General features: G+C 44.6%; 1 protein-coding gene and 2 pseudogenes across 2 annotated transcripts in view; all 3 read right to left on the reverse strand.

Moving 5' to 3' along the window:
• LOC116502434 overlaps window positions 1–7,643 on the reverse strand; it is a 34,793-nt pseudogene extending 27,150 nt beyond the window's left edge.
• Window positions 3,533–4,215, reverse strand: LOC116504789 (annotated as a pseudogene).
• The window catches only part of LOC116504750 (zinc finger protein OZF-like), a 183,981-nt gene continuing 176,385 nt past the window's right edge, over window positions 5,476–13,071 (reverse strand). The window contains exons 1-2 of one of the 2 annotated variants that reach the window (XM_032211971.1): window positions 7,558–7,649; window positions 5,476–7,455 (exon numbers count right to left, since the gene is read on the reverse strand). In XM_032211971.1, coding sequence (XP_032067862.1) covers window positions 5,559–7,094 — 1,536 coding nt within the window. In that variant the 5' untranslated portion in view covers window positions 7,095–7,455; window positions 7,558–7,649 and the 3' untranslated portion in view covers window positions 5,476–5,558. Of the gene's footprint in view, window positions 7,456–7,557; window positions 7,650–13,071 lie in introns of those variants that run through there. The other variant, XM_032211972.1, reaches the window with a different exon arrangement.

A 13,071-nucleotide genomic window follows, 5' to 3' on the forward strand; every position in this document is an offset into this window, starting at 1 on the left:
AGAGCAGACAACCCCCTCCCTCTCTCCGAACTAGGGGTGAAGGAGATGACCAGCCTTATCAGGCGCGGTTCCACCACAAAACCGCGATGCCCTTATCCGCGCCGACATAAGTGCGGAGGCAAATCCGCGGCATCCGAAGCGCTAAGAAAAAAACGACCCTACCGCCGCGACAACAGCGCGGTGACAGAAGGGCGTTCTACATGCTTCGTTCTTTGCCTCCAAAGGTAGCCCTCCTCCTCCAGCTGACAGCGGCAGCGGGCACGGGGCAAAGTGGGCTGCCCAGCAGCAGCAGCCCGTGGGAAGGGTCCAGCTCAGCCGCGGGGGGCAGCAGGAAGCGGAGGAGGACGCGGCAGCGGCGGCGGCTGAGGCTCTCCCGGGGCCGGCGAAGCGGGCTTGCCCGGTGGCGGCGGCCGCCCATCCAAGGAGATGTTGTTGAGGAAGAAGAGGGGGGCCTGCCTCTGCTGGGCGGGGCAGCCCATTTTGCCCCGTGCCCGCTGCCGCTGTCAGCTGGAGGAGGAGGGCTACCTTTGGAGGCAAAGAACGAAGTATGTAGAATGCCCTTCTGTCGCCGCGCTGTTGTCCCCATGGTGAAGACGCGCGGTGATGACATCGCGACTTTAGCGACGCGATTTAATCTCCGCTATTTTGCGTAGCGCGGTTTTGTCGTGCCACGATCAGGCGCAAGCATACCAAGGGCGACAGGAGGCTGGGGGATTAGGGCTGAATGACCTAATGGAATGAATTCCATCGCAGAGGGTCTAGAGGGAGAAGCAAGGGAATGGCTAGCCGCCCTCCACAAGAGGAGAGTCCCCCTACTGCAAGACATAGATGACTTCCTGCAACTGTTAGAGGCCAGATTTGAGGAGGTGGAGGACTCATATGCGGAAGTGGAACTCAGCAACCTAAAGCAGAGAGGCCTCCCATTCAGGGAGCACATCCATGCATTTAGAAGGGTCATAGGAAGGCTACCCACTTTACCAGAGCGGCTGCTGGTGTATTTTTTCAGAACAAGCCTGGACAAGCAAATTGCTCAGGTAACTGCATACTGCGACATCCCAAATAAAGTCGACAGCGGGCTGTGCACCAACGAGATGAGAAAGCAATTGGACACACAATAGAGAGGGCAACCCAACCTTAAACCACCCAGCCGACGGGGAACCACAGCACCACAGCAGGCCCCAAGACCAGCCCACCCTGAATTCCGCTAAAATGCTACAGATGCGGGGAGATGGGCCACATGGCAGCTGCATGCCCAACCCCAGCCCCAAAACCAAGGCCAGCCCCACCGCCCAGGGCACGACCAGAACGAGGCCCCAAATGGACCACCAACAAGTTTGGGAAAGCCCTCCAGGCTCCAGACACCCCTTCCCCCCCCACAAAAGTGGTGGAACCCCAGGCAACGACAACCAGTCGCCCAAAACATATGACAGTGAGGACGAGGGAGAAAATGACCCAATGGTGAGTGAATCAATTCACCCTTTCCTTTTTCCAATACACCTCAGAGCCCCAAAACAGGAAGCCAGGGGAATTTTCAAGCCCTAATAGACTCAGGCTGCACAAGGTCCTTGATCAACCTAACCACAGTCCTGAAATTGGGGATCAGAGCAAAAAAACTGGCCCACCCAATCTGGTTCAAGCAGGTCGACGGGTCCCTAATGGGAGGAGCCTATGCCACCCACCTAACTGAACCAGTGAGACTAGAACTAGTGGATCACTGGGAAATAATTCAATTCATAATAGCCCCCAAAATGACAGACACAGTCATACTGGGACTTTCCTGGCTAGACAAGTGGGGACCGACCATCTGGTGGCAAGGAGGTACCCGCAGAGTTAGGAGATCAAGGGCCCCCACGCCCCGAGAAATGCAATAGATGCACAAATACATAGACAAAAACCTAGCAACGGGGTTCATAGAAAAAAAGATGGAACCATGAGATTGTGGGTTGACTTTCGAGGGATAAATGGGTTGTCTGTACACAAGCTCTACCTGGTCTCCCTCATGAAGGACATGCTGTCTCATCTGGCCAAGGGTAAAGTCTTCACCAAACTAGACCTCAGAGAAGCATACTACTGAGTACGTATCAGAGAGGGAGTTGAGTGGAAAGCAGCGTTCAACTGCCCCCTAGGTAGCTTTCAATTCAAAGTGATGCCTTTGGGACTGCAAGGGGCCCCAGCGGTATTCATGGAGTTGATAATCAAGGTGTTGCATGAGCAACTCTACAATGGGATCCTCGTCTACCTAGATAACATTCTTATCTACACTGAGACCATGGATGACCACGTACCCCTGGTCCGCCAAGTTCTGGAAAAACTTCTGGCAGCCAACCTGTATGTCAAGGTATCAAAATGTGAATTCCACCGTGCACGGTTAGACTACCTGGGTTACCGAGTGTCAAATGAGGGAATAGAGATGTGCCAAAGTGCAAGTCGTCTTAGGCTGGCAACCTGCTCGCACACCTAGACAACTACAAAGTTTCCTAGGTTATGCGAACTTCTACAGGCAATTTATCCCCTCCACAAAATATTTGAGATTAAAACTGCCTAGCAAGAAACTGGGGCCGAAGTTTATGGGACCATTCCCTATAGTAAAGATCATCAACCCAGTCACAGTGCAATTGAAACTACCTTGATTGTTGGGGAAGCTACACCCAGCGTTTCATAGCAGCCTCTTAAAACCTGTGATCGGATCCACTCTGAGACCACTACTCCAGGAGCACACGAGCCCTATGGTCATAGGGGGCCAAACCCATTATGAAGTTCAATGAATCCTCGATTCAAGGTGGCACAGGAGACAACTCCAATACTTAATCAAGTGGAAGGGCTACCCATTATCGGAGGCATCTTGGGTGAAAAGTAGAAATATCCAGGCTGATCGCCTCATAGCAAAATTCCATGCAGAAAATCCAAGCAAGCCTGCGGAAGGGACACATCCCTAAGTTATATACCTGTACTCAAATTGTCTTTGTGTCACACAGGTCGCTTTTGGGAAGTGAGGGGAGCCGGATGTCAACTTCTAAAGCGTTGCCATGACTATTATCAGGCTGGCATGAAAGGGAAAATTCCATGCATGCCTTCGGCCGGAGTCAGATCTCATGTCTACAGCCTAGTTGGAGAATATGAATTACGACGCAGGACAGAAGGAAGGAGATGTGGGGTAAATACAGGTAGTCCTTCACTTGCAACAAAGGATCCCAAAATTTCACTTGCTAAGTGAGACATCTGTTAAGTAAGTTTTGCTCCAATTGAACCACTTGTCTTGTTACAGATAAGTGAATCATTGCTGTTATTAGTTACGTGGTTGTTAAGGTAATCTGGCTTCCATATTGAATTTGCTGGTCAAAAGGACATAGAAGAGAATCACACAACTCTGGTTCACTACAACCTGTATTTGGCATTTCTATCATCTATCACCATAAGAATGCATATAACACTCCAAAAAAGATTTTTGCATAATTACAGAATTTCTGCAAAAAAAAAAAAAAAGTAAATTCAGAAACTTCTTATGCTGAAAGTGTACGGGTGGAATGTTTTCTGAAGCAAAGGTCACACTCAGGGCACTCAAATGGTTTCTCTCCTCTGTGTATAAGGACATAATTTATAAGGTTAACCCTACTACGAGATCTTCCCCACTGTCTGGACACTCATAAGGATTCCCCCCTGTGTGAGTCCTCTGGGGACTCACCAGGCTGGAATTCTGACTGTAATGTTTCCCACAATCAGGACACTCAAAGGGTTTCTCTCCTGTGTGAACCCTCTGGTGTGTCACCAGTCTGGAATTGGTATTGAAACTTTTACCACAATCAGGACACTCAAAGGGTTTCACTCCTGTGTGAACCCTCCAGCTTGGAATTGGTATTGAAACTTTTACCACAATCAGGACACTCAAAGGGTTTCTCTCCTGTGTGAACCCTCCAGCTTGGAATTGGTATTGAAACTTTTACCACAATCAGGACACTCAAAGGGTTTATCTCCTGTGTGACTCCTCCTGTGTATCACCAGGTTAGAACTGTTACTGAAGCTTTTCCCACAATCAGGACACTCAAAGGGTTTCTCTCCTGTGTGAGTGTTCTGGTGTTTAACCAGACTAGAATTCTGACTGAAACATTTCCCACAATCAGGACATTTAAAGGGTTTCTCTCCTGTGTGAGTCCTCCTATGCATCACCAGGCTGGAATTGGTACTGAAACTTTTCCCACAATCAGGACACTCAAAGGGTTTCTCTCCTTTTGCTTTTTTTTCCACAACAGATTTTATTTAGATTTTCATTTTCATAACACGCACTCACATGTATACTTTACATAGCCCACACCATACACCATTAAACAATAATTACATCAATTCCTCTTGTCAACAATGCCCCAGAAAATAGAAACCCAATATAGCTCTTCCGCTCTCCATACACCTCTTTCTTCCACCACCCTCCAACTTTCTATCTTCCCTCTATCATCCCCCTCTATTCTACTTCCCCTCCCCCTCTACCACTCCTCTCTCCACAATCCACTCCCCCCCCCATCCTTCTCATCTCCCCCCCACCCTCTCTCCCATCCCTCTCTGCCCGTCTTTCTTCTTTCCCACTCCTCCTCTCCTTGGTGTATTTACGCTACATGTCAATATACTTGGCCTATCCTATTTTTAAAGAAAAAGTAAAAAGAAAAAAAAAACAGTATACATGTGGAGTCAAATTACATTGAGATCTAACACATCTTATCTAACCTGATATATATCCCTCTCCCCCCACACTCTCCCCCCCAAACCCCCACAACCTACCTCCCCCCCCCCGACTTCCCAGAACCCGTACACAGTATAGATTTTTAGCAAACAGAGTCTAAAATATATTGAGGAAAAAAAAGAATTAGAAATTAATAATATCTTTATATTGAGCTTAGCTCCTCCTTGCTAAGCTAACTTTAAACAATTTAAATCATTCCTGATCTTAAGCATAGGCTATCTGAAATTTCTTAGTCCCGTATTTATTTATTTTGTATGTAATCAATCCATTTTTTCCAGTCTCGTTTATATCTCTCATTTGAGTGGTCTTTAAGATATGCAGATATTTTAGCCATCTTGGCTAAATTTGTGACTTTCAATGTCCATTCTTGAATTGTTGGCAAGTCTTCCTTCTTCCAGTATTGCGCCACCAACAGTCTTGCTGCCGTTATTAAGTGCAAAATCAAGTTAATCTCTACCGCTGTACAGTCAGTAATTATACCTAACAAAAATAACTGAGGAGTAAACTTTATCCTTCTTTTAAAAATATTTTGCATAATCCATCATATTTTTTATCCAAAATGCCTTAACCTTTTGGCAAGTCCACCATATATAGAAATATGTAGCATTGAGAGAACCACATCTCCAACATTTGGGTTGTAAATTCGAGTACATAGAAGCCAACCTTTTAGGATCTAAATGCCATCTATAGAACATCTTGTAAAAATTTTCTCTCAGGTTTTGGGCTTGTGTAAATTTCACATTTCTTACCCAAATTCTTTCCCATGTGTCCAACATTATTGGTTCTTCAATATTTTGAGCCCACTTTATCATACAATCCTTAACTAATTCTAAGGGTTAGAATTCTCCCTGAAACATTTCTCACAATCAGGACACTCAAAGGGTTTCTCTCCTATGTGAATTCTCTGGTGTCTAACCAGACAAGAATTCTCACTGAAACATTTCTCACAATCAGGACACTCAAACGGTTTCTCTCCTGTGTGAATTCTCTGGTGTGAAACGAGGTGAGAATTTTGACTAAAGCTTTTCCCACAATCAGGACACTCAAATGGTTTCTCTCCTGTGTGAGTCCTTTGGTGTGTCACCATGCTGGAATAGTGACTAAAACTTTTACCACAATCAGAACACTCAAAGGGTTTCTCTCCTGTGTGAACCCTCTGGTGTCCAACGAGACTACAATTCCGACTGAAACATTTCCCACAATCAGGACACTCAAAGGGTTTCACTCCTGTATGAACCCTCTGGTGTGTCACCAGCTTGGAAGTGGTATTGAAACTTTTACCACAATCAGGACACTCAAAGGGTTTCTCTCCTGTGTGACTCCTCCTGTGTATCACCAGGTTAGAATTGTTACTGAAGCTTTTCCCACAATCAGGGCACTCAAAGGGTTTCTCTCCTGTGTGAATCCTTTGGTGTATCACCAGGTTGGAAATCCGACTAAAACTTTTCCCACAATCAGGACATTCAAACGGTTTCTCTCCTGTGTGAGTTCTCTGATGTTTCACCAGGCTGGAATTGTCACTAAAACTTTTACCACAATCAGGACACTCAAATGGTTTCTCTCGTGTGTGAGTCCTTTGGTGTGTCACCAGGCTGGAATAGTGACTAAAACTTTTACAACAATCAGGACACTCAAAGAGTTTCTCTCCTGTATGAATCCTCTGGTGTGAAACGAGGTGAGAATTTTGACTAAAGCTTTTTCCACAATCAGGACACTCAAAGGGTTTCTCTCCTGTGTGAATCCTCTGGTGTGAAACGAGATGAGAATTTTGATTAAAGCTTTTTCCACAATCAGGACACTCAAAGGGTTTCTCTCCTGTGTGAATCCTCTGGTGTGAAACGAGATGAGAATTTTGACTAAAGCTTTTTCCACAATCAGGACATTTAAAGGGTTTCTCTCCTGTGTGAGTCCTCTGGTGTTTCACCAGGCTGGAATTGTCACTAAAACTTTTACCACAATCAGGACACTCAAAGGGTTTCTCTCCTGTGTGAATCCTCTGGTGTGAAACAAGGTGAGAATTTTGACTAAAGCTTTTCTCACAATCAGGACACTCAAATGGTTTCTCTCCTGTGTGAGTCCTTTGGTGTGTCACCAGGCTGGAATGATGATTAAAACGTTTTCCACAATCAGGACATTCAAAGGGTTTCTCTCCTGTGTGAGTCATCTGGTGTGTCAACAGGTTGGAATTCCAACTGAAACTTTTCCCACAATCAGGACATTGAAAGGGTTTCTCTCCTGCGTGAGTCCTATGGTGTTTCACCAGGCTGGATTTATCACAGAAACATTTCCCACATTCAGGACATTCAAACAGTTTCTCCTTGGTGTGAGTCCACGTTGCCATACTTGCTAAAGCATTTATCTGCATTGGGAGCACTTTTAGGGCTTCTGTTGTGTGGGTCGTTCCATGAAACAAAACGGAGCTGTTGTGACCAAAGGTTTTGTCACATTCAAAGTATTTGTATGGCTTTTCTCCAGTCTGGATCCTCTCATGCGTAATCAACTATGATTTGCAAGTTGTAACTTTCACACAACTGGCACGTCTATGGATCTTTTCCACAACTTATATTCCTGAAGAGATCAAAAATATGGATGGTCCCTTGTTTGATGGTGTTTTGTTTCAAGCCGTTTTCTTCCTCCCAGAGCATTGCCTGTCACACTGTCTGTTCCACGTGGTTTTCCAATTGTCCTTTTCCTCCCCAGTAACTTCCAGATATTTCCCTCTTTTGCTGAATGGAAAAATAATCTCCCTTGACCATTCATGTAATATATGCTTGAATTCACACTCTATGTTTCCCAGCTAGAAATCTCTTCTTGATTTTCTCTCTCACCTGCTGAGGAAGTTGGAGAATTGTGCAGCTCTCTGAAGGGAATGGAAAATATTTTGATTTCCGGACTGATTTGTTTTCCTTTTCAATGTTGCTTGTTATCCTCAGTGTTCAGAGTGCTCCTATTGCCATCTTCTTTGTCTATAAATTCAAATAAAAGTTTATCTTTAATTGTGCATAAAATGGTTGCAGAAGAGGAGGAAAAAAGAAAAGAGCTTATGTTGCAATGAAATAGCAAACATGCCACAATCCTACAATAATTTTACATTAATCATGATTCATTTGACACATGGAAAACTACCCAGATCCAAGTTCAAATATCCATTCAATGAAGAAATTGGTTGTTGACTGGGTCAATCAATGAATTCTTAGCAGCGCAAAGAGTTGTTTTCAAACACAGGTGTTATAAAATTTAAAAACACTAAAAATGGAAATGCAATCATGCAACCACAATTTTGCTTTGAATCAAAACTTAATTTTTTCATGCTTAGCTGAAACATGAAAAATGCCAGAGATTTGCATTAGTACTTCAGTAAGACTGCATTTACTTGATTCACGTTGCAACACGGGTCAGAGATAGAGACTACATCTATAAAAGCCAAAGTGTAGGAGTTTCCTAGTCTCTGACATTGAGGTGTGTGTTAAAACAATGGCAAAGAGTAATGATCTTAGAAAAGCAATTGTTGCTGTACATCAATTTTTGAAGATTTAAAAGGCTATTTCCAGATATATTTTTTGGAGTATAAGATGCAGCCTTTTCCCTTTAAAAAAGGTGAAAATCTGGGTGCATCTTATACAGCAAATACAACATTTTTGGCCTCCTGTAACCCTGCCTGCTTCACCAAAATGGCTGTGCATAGCCTTTAGGAGGCTTCCAAAGTGCTCCTGAGAGCAGGCGAGGGCAGATATGAGCTAAAACGGGCCGTTTTTCGCTCATTTTTGCTCCCCCAGCCCCCAGGAGCAGTCAATAAGCCCCCTAAAGGCTGTGCATGCCCTTTTTGGATACAAAAATGGCCCAGTTTATGCGAGAAATGGGCCATTTTTGGGTGATCTGCAGAGTGCAAAAACTTTTTAAAAAAATTTGCCTTTTCAAAGTCTTGGTGCATCTTATACTCAAAAAAATACGGTAATTTAAAATCCATCATTCTACACTGAGGAAGATTATTCAGAAGAGGAAACATTCAAGACAGTTGCCAATCTTCCTAGGACTGGACATTCAAGATAATTGTCATAAAGGGAGTTTTGTTCTCACCATCTTCTGATCATGTTATTGGCCGATGTTTGGACCTGGTCAAGGCCAACCGTCCTGCATACCAACCTGATGATGGTTCTTGGAGATGTAACCCACATGATACCTAAGGGAGTTGCAGTGGGCAATGGGGTGGGGGTTGTTGGAGGGAGGGGGCTGGGCAATGTTTGATATGTAAGATTTTGCGCTTTTCTGACTCAGACCTTGCTTTTCTTTCGTAGCTATCTTTTCATAACCAGTAAAAGTATTTTAATTCCACAAACAATGGGGTTAGGAGTTTTCTTTCTTGGTTATTGAGGAAGGCATGCCTGACATTAAGCAAGGTCTCAGCTCGCACCCATCCCGGAGTTAAAAGTTTCCGTGGGGGGAGCACCCAAATATCTAACTCCTGCAGCAAACAGGAGAAGGTAATGGCAAGGGTCACAACCAGCGGAAAACCAGAAGATGACTGGCAGGCAGCTGAAAGAGAGGCTGTCATGATGACACATGCTTTACATCTTCTTTAGGAGGTTTGGGAGCGACGACACGTCCATGTAAGTCTTGCTGAAAGGGAAAGTGGATTAGCCGAGCAGGCGGAGGGAGGAGCAGAAAACCTGATTAGCCCTGAAACGTCCCTGAAAACAGCTACCGGAGCTGGGCAAGAGGGAGGGGCCCCAGCCACAGCAGCAGGTCATGCTCCCCCAAGGAGGAGGGAAACCCCCAAAGGCACCAAATGCTCAGATCTTCCACGTGGAGTGAAGTACAGAGGAGATCCCAAAGAACTGGGGTTTTTTTTACTGCAAGTTTGGAATTACATGCAGGAGTTTGGGGAGGTTTTTTGTCGGAAGTTGCCAAAGTGAGAAGTGTTACTATGGCTTTGGAAGGAAAAGCGGCTGCCTGGATGGTAGCCTTGCATAATGATCATTCCCTCCTGCTGAGGGATTACAAGGGGTTTATGACTGCCTTGAGGAAACGTTTTCACCGCCCAAATCAAAAGGTGAAAAGCAGGATGAAACCCTTAACCCAGGAGGGGAGGCCTGAGGCTGAGTACACACAGGAGTTTTGTGAGCTGTTGGTGCGCATGCGGGGGAGATCTGAGGAGGCACCAAAAGCAGGAAAGGAGGGGCATTGGGAACCCAACTGCTACGCTAGACATGTCCCAAAACTGACCCTGGCTGGTAGGGAGGAACCTGGCTGGCAACTAGGGAGACGCTGTGAAACTGCCCTGGAAAGCGTGGAAGGTGTTGATGTCCTTTCTCCAGGCCAGGAGAAGGAACCCTCCTCTTCCATGGGAGAAAGTGAAACCGATTCAGATGATGACCACTCAGGACTTAAAGTGCCCTCTACTGGATCCATAAAGAACTCTCTGGCAAATTGAAAGACAAAAAAGGTAAGTATAAAAAGTGGAAAGTGGAGGATATAATTAAGGCATTATGCAAACACAAGTAGTAGAACAAATATCAGCAAATAGCCCGAACATGTAAAGATGAAGTGAGGAAAGCTAAGGCTCACAATGAAGAAAGGCTTGCCACAAAAGTAAAAAATAAAAAAAAGTTTCTTCCAACATGTTAAAAACAAGAAAAAAATTAAGGAAACAATTGGTCCATTGCTGGGAGAAAGTGGCAAGTAGGTGACAAGCAACAGGAAGAAAGCAGAATTATTTAACTCATGTTTTCCATCTGTCTTTACGCATAGGCATAAAACAGTCCAACCTATCAAAAACAGCACCACAAAAATCAGATTAGGAACACAAGTTGAAATAAGGAAGAAAATGGTAAGTGAGCACCTGTCTACCCTAGATGAATTCAAATTTCCAGGACCAGACGGATTATACCCCAGGGTTCTGAAGGAACTGGCAGACGAGATCTCAGAACCACTGAAGTATATCTTTCAGAGATCCTGGAACACCGGGGAACCACCAGAGGACTGGAAAAGAGCTGATGTGGTTCCCATCTTCAAAAGAGGGGAACAAACAGATCCAGGAAACTACAGACCTATCAGCCTGACCTCAATGCCAGGAAAGATTCTGGAAAACATAATCAAACAACAAATTAGCGAACACCTAGAAACAAACAAAGTAATAGCCAAAAGCCAACATGGGTTTGTCAAAAACAGATCATGCCATACTAATCTTATTGCATTCTTTGATAATGTGACAGTGGACCAGAGGAATGCCGTCGATATAGTTTACTTGGATTTTAGTAAGGCATTTGATAAGGTAGACTATAACCTACTACTAGATAAAGTAGAAGAATGTGGGTTAGATGGCATCACCACCAAATGGATTTGTAACTGGCTGACCAACCGCACTGATCATGTAGTCCTCAATAGAACTGCATCTTCATGGAGGGAAGTATGCAGTTGAGTACCCCAGTACTAGGCCCAAAACAGGGTCTGTTTTGGGCCCAGTACTCTTCTACATCTTCATCAATGATTTGGATGAGGGAATAAATGGGGAACTCATCAAATTTGCAGATGACACCAAGCTGGCAGGAATAGCCAACACTCCAGAAGATAGGCTAAAGATACAGAAGGATCTTGACAGACTTGAACATTGGGCAGTATCTAATAAAATGAAATTCAGTGCTGAAAAGAGTAAGGTTCTACATTTAGGCAACAAAAACGAAATGCATAGATACAGTATAGGTGGAACCTTGCTCAACAGTAATAACTGTGAAAGGGATCTTGGAGTCCTAATGGACAACCATTTAAATATGAGCCAGCAATGTGCAACAGCTGTCTTTTTGGCAGCTTTTTTAGCCTACACAGTTCTATGCTGCATAAACAGAGGGAGAGGATCAAGATCACGTGAAGTGTTAATACCACTTTATAAGGCCTTGGTAAGGCCACACTTGAAATACTGCATTCAGTTTTGGTCCCCACAATGTAGAAAAGATGTGGAGACTCTAGAAAGAGTGCAGAGAAGTGCAACAATGATGATTAGGGCACTGGACACTAAAACATATGAAGAACGGGTGCAGGAACTGGGTATGTCTAGTTTAATAGAAAGAAGGACTAAGGGAGACATGATAGCAGTGTTCCAAAATCTCAGGGGTTGCCACAAAGAAGAGGGAGTCAAACTATTTTCCCAGGCACCTGAGGGTAGAACAAGAAGCAATGGGTGGAAACTAATCAAGGAGAGAAGCAACTTAGAACTAAGGAGAAATTTCCTGACAGTTAGAACAATTAATCAGTGGAACAACTTGCCTCCAGAAGTTGTGAATGCCCCAACTTTGAAGTCTTTAAGAAGAAGTTGGATAGCCATTTGTCTGAAATAGTATAGGGTTTCCTGCCTAGGCAGGGGGTTGGACTAGAAGACCTCCAAGGTCCCTTCCAACTCTGCTATTGTATTGTAATGCCGAGGGTAAATTGCAACCATGCGCTTACACCTCACGTAAGCTTACAGAGATAGAAAGGAGATGGGCCATATGGGAAAAGGAAGCTTTTGCTGCTAGATGGGCTGTGATGACCTGGCGACACTTCCTAGAGGGAAATGATCAAATTCAGCAATTTTGGCCAATGACCCGCAAAGCATTAGATGCGGCTCACCAGACTCACAAAAAGCAGGTGGATAAGAAAAGGGTTAAACCTAAAGAGTACCAACTTGGGGATAGAATGTTTTTGTCCACCAAGTTCCTACAAACCACCCAAAAATTGAAGAAGCCGGGGCCAAAGTACTTAGGTCCGTTCCCCATTGTAAAAATCATAAATTCTGTGTCGGTGAAGTTGGAGCTGCTGAAGAACCTTAGAAGAATTTTTCCTGTATTTCATGTGAACTTGTTGAAACCAGAACACACTTCTTCCTTTCGTCCGCCTCAACCTTCACCTCCGGTCCCTCTTCTTATTGAGGGAGAGCAACATTTTGAAGTTAAAGAAATCGTAGACTCCAGAAAACATAGAGGTCGCATTCAGTATTTGGTCTCCTGGAAACATTTCCCAGATTTTTACCTTTATCACTGTCTCCCCAGTATTTATTCCTGGCTAGGTCAATCTCCACATCTGCTGCCAGCTCGTACCAACGTTGCAGGTTGTGTGGGGCCCTTCTGTTAACACAGTTGTGGTATATATCTTGGTTCAGGCCATTCATAAAACTGTCTATTAAAGCCTCCTCGGACCACTCCCGCATACGCACCAACAGTGCGTTGGTGTACCATCATGGTGTAATGTACCTGCCTCCCAACAGCGTTGCAGCAGCCCTCCCCTCGCTCCTCGAGTCGGTAGCCGAGCTAGCAATTGAGTTCCCCAGGCTTATGGTCCTGGGGGATTTCAATTTGCCTTCGCTCGGTGAA

The sequence above is a fragment of the Thamnophis elegans genome, chromosome 2 (assembly GCF_009769535.1).
Source record: "Thamnophis elegans isolate rThaEle1 chromosome 2, rThaEle1.pri, whole genome shotgun sequence".
Lineage (NCBI taxonomy): Eukaryota > Metazoa > Chordata > Lepidosauria > Squamata > Colubridae > Thamnophis > Thamnophis elegans.